The sequence below is a fragment of the Lonchura striata genome, chromosome 5 (genome assembly GCF_046129695.1).
Source record: "Lonchura striata isolate bLonStr1 chromosome 5, bLonStr1.mat, whole genome shotgun sequence".
NCBI classification, from domain to species: domain Eukaryota; kingdom Metazoa; phylum Chordata; class Aves; order Passeriformes; family Estrildidae; genus Lonchura; species Lonchura striata.
In genome coordinates this window covers 4,891,178-4,914,108 of record NC_134607.1, presented here as the reverse complement: position 1 = coordinate 4,914,108, position 22,931 = coordinate 4,891,178, and the positions used below count along the sequence as shown (strand labels likewise).

Below are 22,931 nucleotides of genomic sequence, written 5' to 3'. Positions count from 1 at the left end.
GACCTTAAAAGCCCATCCAGTGCCACGCCCTGCCACAAGCAGGGACAGCTTCCACTATGCCAGGTTGCTCCAAGCCCCATTCAACTTGGCCTTGCACACTTTGATGGGGCAGCCACAGGGCACAGCCACTGTGCCAGGGCCTCCCCAGCCTCACAGGGAAGAATTTCTTCCTAATACCCAGTCTAAACCAAAGCCATCCCCCCTAATCTTGTCATTTAAGGCCCTTGTAAATTATCATCTCAGCACAAAGGGGATTCAGGGGCAGGGCATGTCCAGCTATCACCACCAGCACCCCCAAGTCCTTCTCCCAGGGCTGCTCCATCTGCTTATCTCTAGCTTGAACTGACCCCAGGGGTTGTCCTGGCTCAGATGCAGCACCAGTACATGTTGAACCTCATAGGATTCCCATGGACCACACCCTGAGTTTGTCCATATCTTTTTGGATGGCCCTGTCCTTCAGGTATGTCACCTACCGTGTTCAAAACTTGGTGTCATCTGCAAATTTATTTATACATGAACAATTCTCACTTAAACTACAAATGTACTACTGTGATTATATGTATCATATATCATATGATGGCCTCCTGACAACAAAGTTGTTCTTCTGTCCATGAAAACTTGTGGGTTTTTCCTTATTTCCCCAAGGATGCTTCTAATGCTAATAAAGGATCACAGCATAACATTGCTTTCAAAGGCTGATACAGCATAACTACACAACTTCTTCAGCATTTTTCACCTTCAGGCCTGAAAAGGAAATCCCACTGAGTGTAAGTATTTGCTACCCTGTTATCAAGAAGCAGAGTTCCTAAGGCAGAGAAGGAATCACTGCTCTGGCAGCAATTCCCATCAGTGTTTGACTGCACAAGAGCAGTACTCTGTGGCTCACACCCTGAGTTCTGCTTCACTGGGGTGTTGGCAGGAGCAGGGTTGGTATTGGTGGCAGTCACCCCACCAGAACTGACATCTACAAAATGCACAGACAGTCTTCACATTGCATCCTGTGCCTGGTACAGTGCAGCAATCCTCGGGCTGTGTGTGGCCAGGATTCAGCGGGACATCAGCCACACAAAGATTGACAGGAAACCACACATCCACTGCACGCTTTTCTCAGTTGTACATTAAAGGGACAATTTTAAACTCAACAAGAAGTTTCAGACTATAATAAATTCTTTTTTTTTTTTCCTTTAAAACACTTAACAACTACTAAAATTCTGTTTTGTTAAAACAAAGACAGGAGAAATTCGCACCAACTTTCCAATCAGTGTTACCAATTTCCATTGTGCATTTTATACACTTCTACAGAACTGTTCTCAATGACTTACAGATTAAGACATGCAATACTCGAAAAATAAGCAATGTTACCAAAACAGTTTCTCATTTTAAGCCAAGATGACTTTCTGCCTATCTCACAGGTTCCTTTTTAAAATGGATCACTTCCAGCACAGGAGATTTTGCCAGGATTATTTGTCAATGTCTGAAGAGAAGGCAGTTCATCAAGTTGTAGCTGTCAGCTCTGAAAATGGTCACGACAAGCATGCAGAATCCCAGCCACTCCCAGTATTACCTACTGCAAAAAAACAAGCTTAGTGTCCCACATAAAAATTTAATCTAGCCCAGGCTTTCACTTTTAGTGCCAACAAGTATGATGGGCATTGTCACTATTCCTTTCCTGTAAAAGGCACTCACAAGTTAAGAGATATTTTCTTAGGTGCCAACTGAGCTCCTTCTACTCACACATCCCCACATGTACAACCAAAAGGTACTATGGATCTGTGCAGTGCATTCCAAAGCCTCCCACATTCACTCCAGTGACTCCAGAAACACTCCAACAAATGTACTCAACTAAAATTCAGACAAGTTTTCAGAGCAAGTATGGGAAGCAATTAAGTACATACAACAGCTCAAGAGACCTGAAAAGAACAGAGCTACCTGTCTTTCTGGCATTCTTTGGAAAAATTTATGCTTGTTAGTTAAGATGCTGATAAGCCAAGGGAAGAGCATATTCCTTTGTTACTTCCAGTGGGCTCCAAATATCACAGGCAAATCTTCAAATGGGCTGCCTGCCAAATTCCCCCACACTCTCATTATTATCTCATCTGTTCTTTATGAAAGTCATGACTCAACAGGCAGTTGAGTCTGCAGCAGTTTTGTCTGACCCTGTCCTCTATGCAGGAAATAATCAAGTGCACTTTGCCATCAAATCTCATTAAATCAGTGTCTCCTTCACTATCAAATTTTGTTAAACAGCGATTTTATATCAACATAGTGCTCCTTCTCTCTTTTAAGTGAAGTGCTTTACTCCACCCTTGGCACTGACACACAGCCACACACTGATGTTCCTCATCCCCCAGGGTATCTGTGCCAACACAACCTGGTCAGCATCACACAGATGCTGTCAGATTCTGTGACACAGTCAAGAAGGAAAACCTCTCCTTAAGCAGGGTCAAAACCACTACACAAAGGGCATGTGTAACATGAAAAAGCCTTTTTTTCTAGAGTCCTATAGTACTTCCACAAACTGTGCTGCTCTTCCAGGTCTGCAGGAAGGACCTAGTAATCCAAAAAATACCCACGCATTTTGGTCTTGGTAAACCAAATAAGAACATAGACTTTGGGCTGACAAGGAATGTGTTTGTTTTGTGGAAGACATCACTGCAATGTTTTTTTTTTTTATTTTATGGTTGTAGATCTTCATTTCTGCCATTTCTTCAGTCAAAGGTCTGTGCTCAGATCCATGATGTATGTGACAGTACTGGAGGATACAGAGATTTCCTTTCCTGGATCTCCAATCCATATTTGCTCTTCCTGTCTTGAACTTGGTGAGTTTTGGGTTTGTTTTTGTTTGGAGTTTTCAGTTTTTGGTTTGATGAGTTTTTGGTATGTAGATAAATGACTAAAATGCAGTTAAGTTCAAGGCAATTTGGCACCTGTTTCATGAGCCCTTGAGAGATCACCTAGATCTTTAGCACGCCCACCCAAGAAATTATTCCTGTCTCTTTTTAGCATCCATACAGTTACAGTTGATTCAGTTAAGCTCTGAACTGTGTCTTTCCATCAGAATTACAAGGGGGAAAAAAAAGATACCTTGTATCCCAAGTCAGGCAGTGCAGATGCATCCCAGTGACTAGGACAGGTCTGATTTGGAATAGAAGAATCCCTTTGGCTGCTTGCAAACAGACAGAAAATGAAGTGTTAGTAATTCTAGTACTGCTCCAAACACTCAGATTTGGAGCATCCCCTCTGGCCAATTCCTGTATTTAAAAATTAACAAAATAAACCACAAAGAAACTGGGAAATAGCCTCAGTATGTAGGCTGGGCTCTGCATGCTGGCACTCAACCATCACAATGCAAAAATCTTGCATTGCTTTTTTAATTAACAGCTGTAGCTGGAGTAACACGTATCCCAGGCAGCAGGTGAGGCACCAAGACTGCAGTTTGTGATACAACTTGTTTTGCAGTCCATGGATAGGTTTTCTCCAGCAGCAATGTCTGAAGAGAAGGCAGTTCATCATTCTTTGTACAACTACTGCCAACACTGGGACCCATTTTGCTTTGTGATTACTGAAAAAACAACCTAAAGAGCACTTACCCTGTCTTTATCTTCTGTACATCTTCAGAAGACACAAATTTTGGTCGCCTGCAAACCTGTCTTTGAGTTTTAAAACTAGTATTTGTCTGAGTCATTTCTTGAGGAGAAAAAAGAACAAAAAAGAAGTCAGTAAGTCTACAAGACAGGGTCATCCTGTCCTCATTAGTCATTCTTTAATGAAAACTGCATAGTCACTATCAATTCTACCTGCTGGGGATAGGCTGTATAAGCTTCCTGTAACTCTGTGATTGAACCTGTGCCTATCCTGCCTGCTTCCTCAAGCCACTCATGCTCTTGAAACATTGTTATAGCAGCGTAAAGATGCCTAACTTGTATTTTTTGCCATCCACAGTGTTAACTTACTTTCCTTAAAGTTTACTATGACTTTATGTGAAGACTATGAACCTTTATATTTCTCCTCAGATGTGAGTCTTCAGAGTGTCAAGTAATAATGGGGGAAGATTACTTTTGTAAGGAATTTACTCTGAGCCATCACTACCTCACTTGCAGTAAGTGAAACTGGTGGTGTCAGGAAAGAAAATCATACTTTCTGAAAACTGTGAGACTTTGAAATCGTCTATAAAGCACTGCATAGTTGTAGATGAGAACCTTTAAAATTACTACCTTTAAAATTGAGTTCATACTGATGTTGGCCAGCCTGGAAAGCTACAGTGACACCTGGATCTGCTTGATACAAATTCTCAATAACAGCAGAAGATGGTGAGGTCGTGCTGTTCCCTTCTTCCTTTGTGGAGAGAATAGAAAAAAATAAAGAGAATGAGAAGTATCACGTCAGGACTAAACCCTGGATAACTATCTGGGGTAGAGGGAAAGAAGAGACCAAGTGTAGGATGACAAGGAATCTACCCAGAACTATGGTGGCCTCAGTACTGAATATTTGTAACATAAACACGAATATATAATTAGTAAATATAAATTCCTGCAAAAAGTTGTGCTGGTTCTGGCTGGGGTAGAGTTAAATTTCCTCCCAGTAGCTGGTAGTGACTGTGTTTTTGATTTGTGCTGGATCAGGGCTGATAACACAGGGATGTCTTAGTGATTATTTAGTTTAGTCATGCACAGAGCCAAGGCCTTTTCTGCTTTTCTCCCACCTCACCAGTGACAGGCCTGGGGGGGATACACATCCAGGAGGATGCACATCCAGGAGAGCTGCCCCCAACTGGCACAGGGACATCCCGGACCTAAGCTGTCACTCCTGTATACAAAGCAGGGGGGAGGAGAGGGAGGGGATATTTGGAGTGATAGAGTTTGTCTTCCCAAGAGAACACTCTCCCAAGATGTGATGGAGCCCAGCTTCCCTGGGATGGCTGAGCACCTGCCTGTCCAAGGGAAGAGGGGAATGAATGCCTTGTTTTGCCTTGCTTGTGCACACACTGTTGCTTTATCTTTTAGTCTTTATCTCATCCCATCTGTTTTCTCACTCTCTGCCCAGTTCCACTGCAGGGGAGGGGGCAAGAGCTGCAACAGGCTGTAATGGGTACACTCAACTCCTTACCAAACCAGAGTTACTTTGGTTCAGGCTCCAAAGGAAGCAAAGGCCTAGGCCAAGAACTTTTCTAGTTCCAGCCTGCTATCTGAAAACCCACAAAGGAACAGGGTGACATGGCGAGCATTGATGTATGTGAGCTTGGAAACTAATCAGTGATTATGTGATTAATGTATGAATAGCAGGTGGTTCTTCCAAGACTAATTTGCCTTGGAAAAAAAAAGTTGCACTTTGCTTGTGATTTAACTATGAGCCAACCACTTCATTCCACAGATAGGAAAGCCTGAGTGAGCTCCTTGCAAGCTCTGCCTGCTAAAGAGCAGCTGGACAGCTGTGATCTCTCCTGGATCTGGCTGATTCTTTGAGGTTGAGTACTCTTGAGGTTACTCTGAGTCTTTTAAACTGTACTCTATCCAACACCTTTCTCTGTGTACTTTTCCAAGTCCATGGATCACCTTTGTGTTCTAATATTTGTGCTGCTGTACTGTGAACCATATAGGAAAAACTCATCTGTCTTGGGGGAAGGTGAGATTCTATACTTATTTCTTTTCCTGCATTTTTAAGATAGATCACTTTCTCATCAGAGGACTTGGACATACATGGAAAAAGACTGCATTTGATGTGACAGAGCACAGCAATCCTTGCATGTCCAAGGAAGCAGGGCAATGCTTAGAAAAGAGGCAACTTCTTCCCATATATCTTAAGAGAAGTGTCTATATGTTAAATATCTGTAGGAGCCGTGGACAACTTCAAAAGGGAGCTCTCTTTCCTCCAGCCTGTCAGCATTTTATCACATCTGTTATGAACAGATGTAGCTTCACTGCCTTACCCAATGCTGTAAAATTCAAGCACAAGGACTCAACTAATGAATCCTGTTGAGAAGGGGCAAATTATGTAGAGAGACTCCACATATTCCTGCAGAAGTGACTCAAAGCACAGGATGTGGAATCACCTGTTCTCCATATTCAATCCACTTGTCTTGGTTATTCTTCCAGTACCAAATCCACTCTGTGGTCAGTAGGAATGTGGGTTTTAGGACTGATGATGGTGTAGAGAGGCGTCGAACCAAAGAAGAAGAGCAGGTCATTGTCTGGAAATTAATGTTCCTACTTGGCAAGCTGTAAGGACAAATTCAGGTTTATTATAGTTAGCAGTCATATTTTACCCTCTCATCCCTGGTTTAAGCTGGTGCCATTTTCTTTAATATAAAGTAACCAAACTTAATTAGAGCTGAAATAGGAGTATTTATTTCCTACAGCACATGGCAGCTCTGAAAGCCATTGCCAAGCTTCAGTAGTGACCTCTGGCCTGTGAGACACCTCAATGACATGTGGCACTGCCAGCTTTGCAGGCAAGGCTCCAAGTACAGTGTGGAAAAAGGTGTGGTTACAGTCTTTCTCAGTACAAAGGCAGAATGTGACAAGTGTGTGACTGAATCTGCCAGCAAACACCTGCAACCTATCAACTTTGTTATTTTCTGTGGTTACAAAGGATGCAATCACAGCAAACACAGCTGTGGGGTCTGCAAATTGCATTCATTGCTGAAGCCACCTGGGCTCTTACTCCTGCAAGGCTTTAAAAGCAAACTCCCAGGCAGGAAGACTTTGATGGCAGCCTTCTCTTGGGAATATTGCTTGTGATCTCCAGAATCTTGCCTATCAAAGTCATCTGGTGCCTTCAGAGACATGGGCCAAAACTAGAATACCATTTTGTGAAGACAGACTTGGGGTGCCCTATGAATCCAGGTAGCTTTGAGTGGGACTTTTCAGAAAGGAGTTAAAAGGAAAATCTCTTGAAATGGAAATTAAGAAGAAGAAGAAAAAACAGATGGGCTGCTTACACGAAGGACATTTCATAAAATGTCTCCAGGTATGTAATAGATTACTATTATTGTTATTACAGATACTAGCTGTAGTAGAAAAGAAAGTTATAGAGAAGAACCAGCTCTGAAATGTTGTCAAAAGGCCCAACTTCATTACTGTAAAAAACTGATTAATGATCTGAAATGCTAGTATTTTAAACACTGTTTTTTTTACCTTGTACAGAATTTTTCATGCAAGATATAGTTTTGTTATTTTTCGAAGACAAAACTGGAGTGGGATTTTCATGCAAGCATTCTTTGCTTTTTTAAAAGGAAAAATTCTTATTTTTACATCCTGCCAACTTCTACGAGGCTCAGTAAACAGAAGCTGAGAAGTCAGACATCTTTAGGAAAAAAGCACAACTTTTCCTACACAGGCTCAATCACAATACTCCAAGTGAGGAGCCCAGCATTACTACACCTGCTGTTCTTTGGGTCACAATAGGCCTTTTCAATTTCCTCCATCATGGGAAGTTCACGCCAGTTCAACCCATCATGTATCTCCCATTTATATGGCAAATGGTAATGAACAGATTCACATTTATCTGTAATGAAATCAGACATAGTCAAGAATTCTGCAGTCATTAACAAAGAGAGCAAGACAAGAAAAAACCAAAATAAAACCAGTATCTTTTATACTTTGAGGCTTTTTCTCCTGGGCTTTGGTGTAAGTAATGAGGACAGAGTGCTGAAAACAGAAATGGAGTGTGTTTCTGCAGTCTTATTAAGAAAAGCAACGTATATGTGTACTTATATATATATATATATATATATATATATACACACACACACTGCCAAATATATTTGAAAGACGCCTGTAGTGGTTTTGGTTCACTAATTTGAGATGTTTTTGGTTAATGTACTAATTAGTGTGGTGGGTTTAGTGTAGGTTAATTACTAGTGCACTTACTAGAATGTATTTATTTTTTGTTGTGAAATACAGTTAGGAGAAAAGTAAAATAGGCTCAAAATTTTAAAAGGGTATAAAAAAATTATTAATAGTAACTAAAAGAAAGAGTAATAAGAATCAAAACACAATTTTTAGGATGCTTTTCTTCCCTTTCCAACTTTTTTTTTCTCATTGATAATATAGAGACAAAACCTAAAATTTTTAGTTAGTTTACTACTTCTAGAATAGTCTTTCTTTAGTTTACTTAGGGAGAAAAGTCCTTCTTGTTAATGTTATGGAGACTTCTCTACAAGAAAGTACTTCTCTCGTAGCTCTTGATTTCTACGAATAGCATCTGTTTGGGGAAATTTGTAATCATGAAATATTTCTCATTTTCTTTAAGTTTTTCTCATATTGTATTTATGGGCCATGTCAAGTTATGGGGTACTGGTTAAAGATGAGTTTTTTAAAAGCAAAAGTTCTTAATATCTGTCCCTGAAATTATCTTTAACTCTAGGAGTAGAGATATTTTCTTTCTTTAGGGTATAGGATCATTATCACTCATCTCTCTTTTTCTGTTCAAATTCCTTATAGGATTATAGCTACTTTAACATCTGTTTACTTTAGTATGGAGGTTTTTGCTCAATATCTACAATTTGAACACTCTCATTTCCTCATACTTTTAAGTGTTACAGGAAAAAAAGAGAGTCCTCCTCTATAGTTTTGCAAGAGAATTTTAGCCTAAAACTAAAGGCATTTCTTCATCTTTCTTGTTTGGGACTTGACTTCTTCATTGACTTGACTCTGGTGTTTGTATGTTGTTTCTTTATGTGTTTGTACTTCGGTCTTGTTCTCTCACTCGAGGGAGGATTGAAGTATTGGAAGAGTTAATATTTTGCCCAGGGCCTGTGGATGGTTATGTGACCCGGGCTCAGTAGCTTGTGGCACAAGTGAGGCGTGCTGGGGAAGTGATTAGGATTTCAGCAGCCAGTGCAGCGATGGCTTCTGCTCTGCCCCTGCCTGGTAGCCATGTGCAGGGTCACCCGGCCCAGCCCGGCTGAGACAGGGGCCAGGCTGGCAGTGTTACCTCTTTGCCAGCCAGAAGGGAAAAGAGAAAGTTTCCCAGTTTTTTTTTCATCTTTAACATGTGTTTTTCACAGAGGCGTGTGTAGCTTTCCAGTGGTTTAACTGATTGTCAATTCCCAAAGCTAGCCACTGATTAGTTTCCTATCAGACACGGAGGAAATTGCCAGCAGCCTCTCCTAAAACATCACTTCTGTGATGCAAAACTAGCACATGACCAGAACCTTCCCTTTGCTGAGACACAACGCTGGCAGCTGGGACAGCAGTGCCACAGACAGGAAGTGCATGTTATGTGTCACACAACCATGTGTCTCAGCTGTAAAAAGTCTAGTCTACCCATCCCATAAACACTCTGATATGTTTGGTTGTCTTTTGCTTAGTCCCTTAGAAATCATGGGGTGGTTGCCAAGGCCTGAATGTTTTTTTTCTGACTGACACTCCACATCCAAGTATGGATCAAACATCAAACAACTTAGTCCAATGTAGCAAATAAAGCACACTAACACTCCAACAGTTACTTGAATTTAGTTATCTGGTAGTCACAGTAAGCTGCTTTGAGTGTGACCTTTACAGTTTCACACAGGTGAAACTGTTCACATACACAGGGTCTTTTGTCAAGACCAGGTAGTCAGAGGAGTAGCAGTCCTTTAGAAACTGACTGGACAAGATTAGGGAAAGTAAATGTCATGGTACCTCCTCATAATAAAGGAAGAGCCAAATCTGGGCGTTAAATGGCTGTATTTGGGAGTTGTCCTGAACAATTATATTCTTCGCTCAGACCTCTGTTCTGGCCATTACCAAAAAGACAATGGACTAGATTTATCTTTATCTTAGCTGGTACAACTACTGTGGGTTTTTAAAGATGCTTTAACAACTCAGATCACTTTTTAAATGACTTAATGAGGGAGAATATGGCTATTATCTGATGTACATAGGGTATATAAGTAGGAATAAAGGGTGCCATACATTTATGAGTTGTCAATAATGACAACATAAATCCAGTAACTTGATCTTCTAGCAACAGAAAGAGTAACACTTCACTTAAAGGGTTTTGCCACAGAAACATACCCAAAACCTGTCCCCGTCAAAAGGGCTGAAATAAGCTGGATTATCCAGAGGATAAAGAGTTTAAGTATACCATTTGGCTTTTTTGCTGATTATGTTTGTAATTCTGACAGTGTTTATTAATAACTTGGAAAGAGGAGGCACAATTGTCACCACTACCCCCAGCCACTGAGCAGGAGTGCCTCTGCAGACAAGTCTTCAACAACATTACTTTTCATAAAGCTTACCCTTATTTTTGCAGTACTTCCAGACATAGAACAAACAGATCTCATCACAGTTATCTCTTTTGTTGTCCTTTGAAGCTTCATCAGAGGAACTGTCCTTTTTACCTACACAAAAGAACATCACAGTCCTTATTTGCTTTAAGAGAAAGATCCTGCATTTGGTACTTCATCCCAGAAATAACAAGGATTTGACTGCAGTAGCAAAGTCAAGCACTTTAAGAATCTATCTCCCATACAGCCTAACACAGAAGTCAGGGCTTTGTGACTGAGCAATAAACCTTGACACTGGAAGGAGTCTCAGTGAGGAAGGGCAAGGGTAATGTCAGGAAGCTCAGAACAACACAGGGTGTGACTGACCATGGTTCTTGCAAAGAAGCTGACTTTGTCTCCACACCAAGGGGACCAGAGGGTGCATAAAAGGCAATGGTAGCTGACTGGAAGCAGAAATGTTTCTCTCTGAGTCAGCCAGACTAGCATGGGGGTAGTGAACACAGAGCTCAGCCCCACGCAGAGGTATTAAACCTGACCAACCAACTAAAGACTTTTGGAAACAGCAACTGGCTTGAGCTGGCTTCAATTTCACTAGGGACACCCAGTGAGTATATATTGAGACAGTGAGTATATTATACAGATTTGCAATGGGAATCCCATTATTACTGTGATTGAACTGTGCTCTGTAATTGTGATATTCTAGAAGTCAACATTTGTATTTTGTTTCCAGTGGACTTTGCATCACTTTGCTACATCAGAAATTACACTTTACTGGACATGGGTAGAATAAGATGTAATTTTCTTCATAGCAACCAGTATGATGCTGTTTTTTAGATTTTTGATCAAAACAATGCTGTCAACACACTCATGTCCCGGCTTCTGCTCAACAGTGATATACATCAAGGCCTCAGTTTTTCACCCTGCCCCCAGAGTGAAGAGAACTGGGGCTCCACAATAGCTTGAGAGGGGCTACAAGTGGGCAAAGGACACAAACCTACCAAACATCTATACCATATAACATAAAGCTCAGTAATAAAAGGGAGAAGAGGGAGTTTTAGGAGGGTTAGCTACGTTTTGCTTGGAAACTGGCTAGGCATCAGTCTGCATGTGGGAGGCAGTGAATGACTGCCTTTGTATCACTTCTTTTGCTTGATTTTCCTCTTCCACTTATTACGTGGGGGATTTTTTTCTTTCCCCATCTTGACCCTCAAGTTTTTTTACCTTTACTATTTCTTTTCCCTCTGGGGATCAGGGGGGAGTGAGCAAGTGGCTGTGTGATGCTCACTGAGCCACAACATCTGTGTGATATCAACTCTTTAGATAAGCTCATCTCAAGACTGGAGGGTTGGAATTCTTACCTTTATCTTTATTTCCCACTCCTGTTGGCAACTGGTCTTGGCTCTGAGCAGGTACAGTGCTACTGGGAATCTCCATCGAGACAACAGCTCTACTAACAAAGCCATATTCATTGCCTAGAAACAGTAGACAAGGTGCACAGGTACAATTCTGTCACAGATATAATTCTGTCACCTTCCTAGGAAAGGAAGAATGTGTCCAGGACTGTACACAGTGCTGCACAATTCTTGGGGAGAAATTCCAACACTGCTCCGCTGGCCATCTGGTACCATGGATTTTACGGCACACACATAAGCTGCACTCAACTACCAATGGAGCTGTCAGGCTGTGTGAAATCAAGGCCCAATGAAAACCACTGGTCTCAAGACTGGAGGGTGGAAAATAATCCATACCTTTATCTTTATCTCTCGCTCCTGTTGGCAACAGGTCTTGGCTCTGGGCAGGTACAGTGCTACTGGAACCTGTGTGAGAAGACTGAATGAGAAGCACTGCTGGGCCACAAGCTCAGCTAGCTGGCAATATCCCAATCTCTGTGGAGAATGATGTCCATCACACGTGTCATTTGATATTAAACATTACATCATCCATGTGTGGAATATCTAAAAGAACCTGTCCAGAGAATGCTGGACTCTAACAAGCTTTAAAGCCCAGGTCGTTCTGTCCAGAAGAACAAGAGATTGACAAGTTCCTATTCACTCACTGGAACGTATAATGAGACAACAGCTCTACTGACAAAGCTGTATTAATTCCCTACAGACAGAAGGCAAGGAAAGATACTACATGCACAGATGCAATTCGATCATCTTGCTAGGAAGGAAAAAATGTGTCCAGGACTGTACACAGTGCTGCACAATTCTTGGGGAGAAATTCCAACACTGCTCCGCTGGCCATCTGGTACCATGGATTTTATGGCACACACATAAGCTGCACTCAACTACCAATGGAGCTGTCAGGCTGTGTGAAATCAAAGCCCAATGAAAACCACTGGTCTCAAGACTGGAGGGTGGAAAACAATCCATACCTTTATCTTTATCTCTTGCTCCTGTTGGCAACAGGTCTTGGCTCTGGGCAGGTACGGTGCTACTGGAACCTGTGTGAGAAGACTGAATGAGAAGCACTGCTGGGCCACAAGCTCAGCTAGCTGGCAATATCCCAATCTCTGTGGAGAATGATGTCCATCACATGTGTCATTTGATATTAAACATTACACCATCCATGTGTGGAATATCTAAAAGAACCTGTCCAGAGAATACTGGACTCTGACAAGATTTAAAGCCCAGGTGGAAAACGATCCATACCTTTATCTCTCGCTCCTGTTGGCAACAGGTCTTGGCTCTGGGCAGGTACGGTGCTACTGGAACCTGTGTGAGAAGACTGAATGAGAAGCACTGCTGGGCCACAAGCTCAGCTAGCTGGCAATATCCCAGTTTCTGTGGAGAATTATGTCCATTACATGTGTAATTTTCCACTAGCACTCCACTGTTGCTGATACAACAGAGGTGCAATTACAGTTACAAACCCTAGCTAGTCAGAGTTACTGCCAGCCACTCAAATACTGTTTTCAATGCAGTACTTCAGGCAATAAAACTGCAATTCTCCCTCCCACATGACTGTGCCATGACTTACTCCATTCTTGCGAGTGCATAAAAGCAGAGAGGGGAAAAATGTGTATATTTTGCAAGAAGAGAAATACAAAAAGCTGATTCCACAAGGAAACAGTTGGTACTATTATCTAGGCATTTACCTTCTGAAGGTGGCACATCCAGCATGCATTGCACCGTTTCTGAAGTTGTCTTTGGTTCTTTAATCCTTTGAAATGCTGGCTTCTTCCAATAATCATTTCTGTAGTTGCGTACTGAAAACATCGAAAGGATGTTGGGGTTTAGCTGGGAGGTAAGGCAAGAACAGTTTCTACCTCTATCAAACTCAAAATCATGATTAAGACCACTGTTTCTTGCAACTTACCATACACCTTCTTCTGTTCCCTGTTGAATTCTAGATGCTTGTAATTATATATAGCCTGGAAATTTGAAGCTATCTTCCCATCAATGCCTGCAGTTTCCAGCACTCTCAATGCATGGTCATCCAAGAGGTTATGGGATATTACACATTGAGGAAATTTACATTTCCCCTGGAGAAAGTGTCGACAAACATGAAGCTTGTTGCAGTTGTCTTGCTGCTTACAGTGATAACCTTTTTTGTTGTAAAAGTGGCAGGTCTAAAAGTGGAGAGGATACAATAAGAAATGGAAAAGCACATTAGAATTTTTCTTTGTCCTACAGCCATGCAGCTTTAACAGCAGAAAAACAGTGATTAAAAGTCATGTGTTTACTGCAGCTTCTTTAGACAAATTTCTTGCCTAGAGGAGCAGGTATTTTAAGCTGACTCATGCATTTTCAGTTTTGAAGTTGTGCACGTTTGGTTTCCAAGAAAAGCTCACCCAACAAGCTCAGGGGTGCCAAAAATTGATGCAAGACTTGCATAACACCAGACTAGTTTACAGTTATTCTATTTTAAAAACCCCTACATCATAATGAACATGTACACTGTCAAATGAGTTATCATTTCATGGAACTGAAACTGAATTTGCACTTCCTATTTGTAAAGCTTATCTTGAAGATTTGAGCTTATAGAAGGGTAAGAAGAGTGCTCTGAGATTAGAATACATATGAAAAAAACAATGCACTTCTTTTATTCCTCTAGTCACTAAAAAAGAGGTTACACAGAGAATCAGACCAGGGAACAAATTGCAGACCAAAAATTCCTTCATATTGACCACTAAGCCACAGTAACAGTTTTGCTCCCAGAACAGCCTGTAATAAGAAAGCTTCTTTGAGGAGGACACACAGCTGTCTGGCAGAGAGCCCCAGTATCACACTGGGACTCTCACAGGTCCCCTCCAAATCCCTTTTCCCAGGAGCCACCAACCACTGTTCAGGTATGATGGGCTGGATATCAATCAGTGGGTGGGGAGCAACTCTACTGGGAATTACTCTTATCTCTTGTGTTTTATTAATTTCTCTCTCTCCTTCTCATTAGAGTTATTATATTTTATTCTATTTCAATTATTTCATTATCCTTATCTCAACCCACAGGTTTTATCTCTTTTCCAATTCTCCCCATCCCACCAGGTTGGGAGAGAGCAGGTGGCTGCATGGTACTTATCTGGCCTTAAACCATGAAAACAGAAGAAAGCACACTGTCCCCTTGCACCTGCCAAGAAACAAAACCAAAAACCCACCAAAAGAAACAAACGAAACTGGAGAGCCAGAGAGGTGAGGGAAAGCATGAAAACCCCTGATGTTGTGGTGCTGTTGTGTTTTTCTTACTCTGTACCCCAGTTCAAGTCAGAGAATTCCAAAGTGTCTTGTTTCTTGAGAGCTTCCTACATGCCATGTCTTCACACACATAACCATTCAGCATTTCTAAGCAGGAAATAGCCAAATTGGCTTTTATATCTGACCTCCAAACTCTCAGGTTTATGGATGGCCTGCATTGATCACAGTTTTCTCTTGGTTTTGCTGTTTTACTGCATGATAGGAGTTAAAGTGCTCACTTACAGGTAATTAAGCACCTGCCAGGGGTGAGAGCTGAACAAATTTCTAGTAAGAACTTTAGGGTAATACCAACCAAGAACAGTTGTTACTATTTGCTCACTAGTGGGACAATTAGTAATTCTCCTTGCTTACCACCATGCTCCTTCAGTCTGCCAGTAAAACATACTTTAAAACACTACATAATTAAAAAAAAAATCCATTTTGTCAGAGTCTAGCATTTTCACAGCAGGGAATAAAGAAACAATAGAACTGTTGTGTCAACAGATCTGTGGAGATTATAACCTGCAAAAGACAATGGCAGTACTTTGGTAATTTCTTAACCAGGAGCAGTTGTAGCCAGAACAGGGTACAACTGACTTTGAAACAGCCATATCTTGAAGACAGTATTGCCCTTATACACACATGCTGAACCAGAATGGAATGTTCAACCAAATTTAACAAAATCAATGAGCAGCATACAAACTGGGCAAAGATTCCTTTGTAGAAAGTCAGTGTACAAAAAAAACTCCATGCACTTTGGAAGAGCCAGATTTGGCACGAAACTGCAGTCATTTGGTCTCTTATTTATATTTGTATCTGCAGTCATTTTTCATCTCTTATACCCTCAAGCACCAAAAAGTGTGCAGCCCTGTGCAGACCTACACAGACTGGAAAAGGAAAAGGGTGCATGCTGACTTCCTAGTCTTCATCTCATAGAGAAGAAGCAACAAACTGGGTTCTGGTCATGTAAGTATGTGCAATTATTGTGATCTTTCAACTCTCTCTTGCTTATCTTGCCTTCTGTAAACCTCTGGTGAAGTTGCTGACATTTTTGTTTGCTTGCTTTGAGCAGCTTTATGGCCGCCCTGTTTGGATAACAGAATTGGCACACAAGACAGGCTGTAGCCTTGCTGCCCACCTCCAGCTAACAGAGGTCAGGTCTGCTCCTGACACATCACAGATGACAGGGCCTTCTCCAGATGTGTACACTGGGTACTTATTAACAGTTTTACTGCTGTGAGAGTAGTTTTTTTATTTTAAATACACAGCCCTCTCACAGATCTGGCTTTATGTTGTTTCACACTTCCACTGCCATTCTTCCTTCATTCTGACTAATCCTGTTTTGTATTTTAACAGCTGGACGTTAAGATCAGAACTCCACCTTCTCTCTTGCCCTCTCCCATTCCCAATGAACGGAAACTTTCTCTTAAGAAATCAGTACAACTTACATCAGGGAGGAAGAATGGATCGTTTTGGAGAAGCAGGACTTGCAGATCATTCTCACTGAGGCCAGACAAATCATGTTTTTTTAGAACTTTCTTGTTCTCCGCATTCATGATGTCATGCGAGTACTTACAAGAGCTGCAAGAAAATACACAGAAATATCAGTGCTTACTCCTTTAGTCAAGTTGATTTAAAGAAGAACCTCAGATAATGTGCAACTTGGGAAAAGCCAAAGTGAAAGAAAGGTGTCTTGGTGAGAGTCTCTGAACATTTAGATGGTGTCTGTAATTAGCCAGAGAATGGACCAAAGAGCAGAACTCCTCTGTGACCCAACTGTCCTCATTTTAAACTTCAATGCAGGCAGACCCAGGCATTCTTTGACTCCAGGAAGAGCCAAGTCAAGTCACGTGGCCTAAACAGCTGGAGGGAAAGGTAATTTTAAAGGAGTACACCAACAATACCAGAAGTTGGAACAACCTTTATTTTGTAAACGTAAATGTTGTTGTCCTAGCGATGGCAAGTAAAGAAACATGCAAGAGTCTGCTCAAAACAACAGCAACAGTGAAGCTGAAAACAACACATTTTGTTATCCTCAGTGGCTGTGAAGTTTAATTAAAAAAAAAACCAAAACAACAACAAACAGGTAAGAAAGTTTAACTTATGAGTTTTGATTAAGGAAGCAATTAAGCTGCAATAACAAAGCCAGTGTTGCCACTTAGAAAGCCAAAAGTCTGATGAGTATGAATTAGAGACTGTGGATTTTTTTACATCTATTTGAAATGGTATTGCAAATCAGTAACTGAGAGGAGACACATACATAGTCAGCATGTGCATTAATGTAATGCAGCAAAATACAGCTTCCTCATGTCCTGCTCTTCAACACATGATTTGATACAGCCTTAAGATTAGATATATTCAACCAGTAAAAGTACCTGTTAATTTACCAGGTTCAAGTCTATCCCTTTACTCTTTCAGCCTCTACTTAACTCCTGAAGCTCCCCTCATAACAGTTTTACCTCAAGGTGTGTCTGGCCCAATCCTTCCATACAGACCCTTGTGTAGGTATTTCTCCCCTGACCCCTGCTACCTGTTGGATACATTCTTTGTAAGCAACAGGAAGGGCAGAAGTGTGCTGTCTTTGGTCCTGAGAAACAACCTTCCAAGGGAATCAGATGCTGTAGGCACTCAGTTAATGGCTATGAAGGTAGGTAAACTACAGAGTATCTGAGGTGGGAGCCATCACCAGTGTTCCTTCAGAGTCAGCTTGAGAGTTCACCAACACAGTGATCTACATCACTTGAGTCTGTATTTCCCAGTCAAAGGTTTAAACACTCTACAAATACAATAATAACTACACAGCTGAGTTTAATAAGATATTTAGGAAAAAAGGAAAATAACAGTGAACTTGTCAGACATTAGTTAGAAACAGGATTAACAGGACTAAAATAATGATTCCACAAAACAGAAGACCCGAGTAATTTGCTCAAAACATTTTTCTTTCCAGGGATTCTAAACAAAAAAGGATGTAAGACCTGAAGTAAGGCTAGATTTTACCTTATCAGTTAAAAAATAGTCTCGACCTATGTAGTCCACCTAGCAGAATTTTTGCCCTCTTATTTTAATCAAGCTCCCTCCCATGAAAGGTATTCTCTTTGCTTTATTGATTTTTAATGCATACCAAAGTGACTTTAAATACTTTGTGTTATTCAGAGGGCAGAATGGTTTATTGTTATGAAAGGAAGCGCCTCATTGCAAACTTTAATTCACACAAAGTCATCCATCATGAGTGTATGCACACATCAAGGCATTTCCAACAGTGACCCCCGCAGGAGCTTTGTAATGAGAGCTATTTGTAATGTAACAAAATCCAAGAAAATGTTATCCTAATGATGAGAGAGAGATATGGCTTTCCCCCCTCCATGCTATCCAGATCTTAGTGCATAGTGATCCATCTTTTTGGGGCAGAAGAGGAAGGATCCAGTGGGATCATGCACTTTCCTTAACACTGCATCAGGACCAGACCTGGGGCTTGGGGGGCTTAAACTACAAAGCTCTTCCATCAGTAATTGTGGTGGCAAAGCTGGGTTGCTCTTCTGCTTTCACTTTTGGTTTCCTTTTTGTTTTTTAAACCAGGCACCACCTTTGGCCACCTGTGGCTAGAAGAGGCTACCAGGCCTGCCCATCCCATATTCCAGAAACTGGGACTTGACGCACCTGGATGATCAAACAGCGCCTCTCAAAGAAAGGGCCCTAAGCCAAGCAATGGCTTACAGCAGAACTCGACTTCCGTAACTCTAGAGCAAAACCAGAGGGCATGTCAGCACTTTGTTTTTTCCTTCCGAGAAATAGGTATAAACTACTACACCCAGAAACCAGGGGGACTGAGTGATGCGTGCGGAGAAGAGCAGATTTAAACACACAAACAACAAAGAAAGAAAGAAAGAAAGAAAACCCCACAAACAAAAAGGAAAGAAACACAAAAGCCCAAATCGTCGGTTTGTACGGACACAGCGGGGGCAGGACACGAGTCCTTCCGGAGCAAGGATCCCCCGCGGCTCGGGCATCACTGCCCGCTCCTCCCGGGGCACCATCGCGGAGCGGCGTGGGATGCGGGGGGCTGGAGGGGAGTTTGGGGGGTGTGAGGAGTTAGGGGGGCACGGGCGGGGTTGTGAGGGGGGTGGGGGCTGTCCGCGCCCCGCGCTCACCTGGGCCCCAGGTTGCACCTGCCCATGAGGTGCAGCTTGCAGAGGTGCAGCCGCTCGCAGCCGTCGCACTCCTTGCGGACGCAGACCCGCGCGTCCGTCACGGCCAGGACCGCCTGCCCGCCCTCCAGCAGCACGAAGCGCCGGGGGCCCGCCGCCGCCAGCGTGTCCTGCAGCTGCAGCGCCGGCAGCCCGATGTGCTCCTGCAGCTCCCGCAGCCCCAGGCGCCCGCCATGGGCGCACAGCGTCTGGGTGAGGAAGCTGAAGACGGCCGGATCGCACATGGCTCCTCCGCCCGGACGGGACCCAGCGCGCTGTGCCCGGAGCGCGGCGGCGGCAGCGGGAGCAGCGGGGCGGGCACTCGGCACCGCCTCCCGGCCGCGCTCCGCGCGAATCGAAACCGAAGGCACGGGTGCGGCTCCAGCGGCGCTGGGGACAGGGATCCGCCCAGCCCGGAGGCCTTCTCGGCTGAACGTCACGCGGGAAGTTAATGCAAGAAGTGATTGAAAGGACTGCGAGGTTTCCTTGTTATTGTCACGGAATCCAACGGTTTGGGTTGGGAAGGTCTTAAAGATCATCTCCTTCCACCCTCTATGCTGGGCAGTCTCCTTGCACTAGACCAGGTTGCTCCATGCCCCATCCAGCCTGGCCTGGACACTTCCAAGATGAGGCAGCCGCATTTCTTCACCTTGCTAACTTTTGCTCTCTACACTAACACGAATCTAGTGCAGAGCATTAAGCATATAATGCCGGATAACACAAATTACTTTAGTATTTATAAAGCAATGCCATTACTTTTCTTTCTTCCCGCTTGGCAGCGAGCTGCTGATTAGCACTGGTTGCAGCAGTGTCCTGGCAGGGCTGTGAAACTGTGCTGGTTTTGGCTGGAGTAGGGTTCGTTTTCTTCAAGTGGCTGCTGTGGGGCTGTGTTTTGGATTTGTCCTGAACATAGGAATGATAGCAGAGTTGTTTTCATTATTGCCGAGCAGTGCTTGCTCAGAGCCAAGGTCTTTCCTACTCCTTGTACTGCCACGCTGGAGAGGGAGCTGGGGTGCGTGGGAAGCTGGGAGGGGTTGGGGGTGGGAGGAGGAAGGCTGGGACATTCGGCGTTACAACATTTGTCTTCCCAGGACACGGTGACACACGATGGGGCCCTGGTGTCCTGGAGATGGCTGAACACCTGCCTACCCTTGGGAAGCGGGCAATTCATTCCTTTATTTGTTTTGCTTGTGTGTGCAGCCTTTGCTTTCCCTATTACATTGTCTTTATCTCAATCCAGGAGTTTTCCAGCTTTTACCCTTCTGATTCTCTCCCCAGTCCTGCTGGTGGCGAGTGAGTGAGTAGCTGCCTGGGCCAGAAGCAGAAGTGCCAGGTTCCTCTTAGTGTTGAAGTAGGGCTGGGGAGGGTCTGTGCGATGGGGAAGAAGCACAGCAAATACTGCCTCGGAAGAGGGTTGACAATTAAATCCATTTGAGATTAACTTTTATACTGAAACCCTTTGGAAATGTACCTTTCAGGCACATTTTCAACTGCTCCCTCTGGATCAGGAAGTTAACCTTGAAAATAGAGTGAGTGGCCTGTGTTGCCTATTGCTGATGTCTCATTTGAAAGGCATGTGAAACTACAAAGTTAGTTCATAAAGAGAGAACTACCTCCAGGAATACAGCCAAGGTGGTACTGCCTGTGGTATGTTGTTTCTTTGTTGTTGAAGGCTATGTAAGTACCTTTTCTTTGGGCATATTTCCCCATATCTGTGCCCTTCCTGTGATAATTGTACCAATTAATTTTTTAAAGCAACAGAAAAAGAGAGGTAGAAGGAGGAATTTGCCACGTCATAGCTTTACATAAGTAAATTGATAGTCCAGGGTTGGTTTATGCTCTAGGTGTGGATATTGACATTCTCAGGTTGTCAACAGATCATCAAGGATAATAAAACTCAGACCCATACTCAAGGTAGTTTCAAGACAGACTGATAAGGAAGAAAATTATTCAAACACTAAGTCAGCAATACACTGCCAGCTTTAAACAGTAGATAATAACAATTAATCTGGCCAGTTGTATAGTAATTTGCTTATATTTATTTGTCTTTTGGTTTTTCTTATCCAATTTCAGTGAAAGCATACATTTCTGCATTAATCCACTCAGAAATCTGAACTACTGGCCTGAGGAGTTTTGCTGTATACTTCATTGGAACAGTATTAACAGTATGGAGCAGTAAAGTGAAGTACTGCAAGCAGAAAGAAACTACAAATGCAGTCTTGGCAAGCAGTATCTATTCTCCACTTAAGTACATTCAAAGAAGGGTTTTGGATCAGGCCTGAGTAAAAGCAAACAAAGAAACATTGCTGGATTTATCCTGTTTGTTACTATGTTTTGCAACTACGAATGCCCAAACACTTCCTCAGCAGCTTTAAACAGGACCAATTTATGTGAAACAACACAACTGGGTGAGGCAAAAGGGATCACTGTATGAAGGAGTCCCAAAATGGTGTTATTTTCATAGTGACTCCAACCTCAAGTATCAACCCTTTGGTTAAAGTTAGAAACCAGTTAGATCCAGTGTGGCTGGATTGCTGTAACCTCTTGCTACCCTGTAAATCTTTCTCTCAGGTGTCCTCCACTTGCAGCTGAAATATTTCCTTATTTGCCCTGACTCTGGTATTCTGCTGACTTTGTAGTAAGCAAAATCAGTTTTCAGAGACTTGAAACTGAAGTATTGATTGGTATGAACAAAGTATGAATAGAAGTGGCTGTGTGCAAGCACCAGAAGAAACAGCAGAGCAAAGGCTAAAAGAATAGCCTGTGTAAACAACCAAAACCACAGCTTCAGGCAGTAAAATGGAGAACTGAATTGTTTTTTCTCAAAGCGGAAGTTTTGCATTCTGTAGCACAGACACCTTGTCAGCAGAAAATCCTACCATTTGACATGCTGGATGTGGCAGGAAGATACAGTACATCACAAGTGACATTTATTTCCTGTTGATTCAACTGGGAGCAGACCACAGAACGTGGAAACAGAAAATAACCAGAGAAGTTCCATGATGTGCATGGAGGCAGCAGTAGCCAGACCATGAAGCAAAAGGATGCTACCACTGTCAGTGCTAAACCCACAAGCTTTCACAGGCAGTTTCTCCCTGCCAGTGGAAAATAACGCAAGCGATAACAAAAGGGTGTGGTGGTTGGTGCCCATCTTCCTTTTTGTTACATGCAACATGGATCCTGGTGAAACCAGCACCCCTCCAGGGCTGTGAGTATGGGGATCTGACAGTGTGAACAGAGTTGGATAAATAGAATGAATGTGAATGAAAGCTGGGGAACTGAGTGAAATGAATGCATACCTAAATGCAACTTCTGTAGCTTGACTGTGTGCAGATGGATTTTGGAAAAAATGTGCCTCGTCTGATGTATCTGCAGTCGAAGCGCAGGGCGTGATGACACACTGGATTCTGTGGAGCTGCCTGCTCTGTGTGAAGCAGAGGCTATTCCTGCTCTAAAGTTGGTGCAGCTGAAGTCCCAGCTTCCCTGGTGACTCTGACTGCATCAGCAGTTCTTCCCTGCGGGGATAAAGAAAGTATGCAGCAACACCCCGGGAATGATGCTGTCAAACCGGCTTCCTCTGTTTTTTTTTTATGGCGTGTGACCTGTTCACTTTGTCTTTTCCTCCATTCTACTTCTTGAAATGCCTCTTTCAGGTCTCAGCTTTGGCTCACCTCTGTCCCACGCCCAACTCTTTTTCTTGATTTGGATTCCCCAGACTATTTCAAAAAGCATTTTGCAGAACGTCTTGGCACCACTGTCTTGTTCCCTGCCCCCTGCCCCATTTCTTACACAGCCCTCCACCAGTTCAGTATTGTTTGCTTACTTAGCTAATGGTATACAATTTGCCTGAGGCTTTCCATATAA

General features: G+C 42.7%; 1 protein-coding gene and 2 long non-coding RNA genes across 8 annotated transcripts in view; 2 read left to right on the top strand and 1 right to left on the bottom strand.

Moving 5' to 3' along the window:
* The window catches only part of LOC110470382 (uncharacterized), a 25,623-nt gene extending 6,925 nt beyond the window's left edge, over positions 1–18,698 (top strand). Inside the window, exons 4-8 of the long non-coding RNA XR_002465407.2 lie at positions 2,688–2,819; positions 14,662–14,841; positions 15,706–15,849; positions 16,240–16,969; positions 18,460–18,698. This is a non-coding gene — a long non-coding RNA (uncharacterized LOC110470382). The remainder of the gene's footprint in view (positions 1–2,687; positions 2,820–14,661; positions 14,842–15,705; positions 15,850–16,239; positions 16,970–18,459) is intronic.
* Positions 1–19,387, bottom strand: part of LOC110470380 (protein mono-ADP-ribosyltransferase PARP12) — a 25,344-nt gene extending 5,957 nt beyond the window's left edge. Inside the window, exons 1-15 of one of the 6 annotated variants that reach the window (XM_077783234.1) lie at positions 19,032–19,387; positions 16,332–16,464; positions 13,532–13,784; positions 13,311–13,421; positions 12,865–12,927; positions 12,588–12,656; positions 11,959–12,027; positions 11,569–11,682; positions 10,223–10,324; positions 7,380–7,503; positions 6,050–6,215; positions 4,215–4,335; positions 3,591–3,687; positions 3,085–3,166; positions 1,150–1,567 (exon numbers count right to left, since the gene is read on the bottom strand). In XM_077783234.1, the coding sequence (XP_077639360.1) occupies positions 1,565–1,567; positions 3,085–3,166; positions 3,591–3,687; positions 4,215–4,335; positions 6,050–6,215; positions 7,380–7,503; positions 10,223–10,324; positions 11,569–11,682; positions 11,959–12,027; positions 12,588–12,656; positions 12,865–12,927; positions 13,311–13,421; positions 13,532–13,784; positions 16,332–16,464; positions 19,032–19,312 (1,788 nt within the window). In that variant the 5' untranslated portion in view covers positions 19,313–19,387 and the 3' untranslated portion in view covers positions 1,150–1,564. Of the gene's footprint in view, positions 1–1,149; positions 1,568–3,084; positions 3,167–3,590; positions 3,688–4,214; positions 4,336–6,049; positions 6,216–7,379; positions 7,504–10,222; positions 10,325–11,568; positions 11,683–11,958; positions 12,028–12,587; positions 12,657–12,864; positions 12,928–13,310; positions 13,422–13,531; positions 13,785–16,331; positions 16,465–19,031 lie in introns of those variants that run through there. The other 5 variants (XM_077783229.1, XM_077783230.1, XM_077783233.1 and 2 more) reach the window with 5 other exon arrangements.
* Positions 19,370–22,931, top strand: LOC110470398 (uncharacterized). The gene is made up of 2 exons (XR_002465416.2): positions 19,370–20,714; positions 21,141–22,931. It is a non-coding gene; the product is annotated as an uncharacterized LOC110470398 (long non-coding RNA).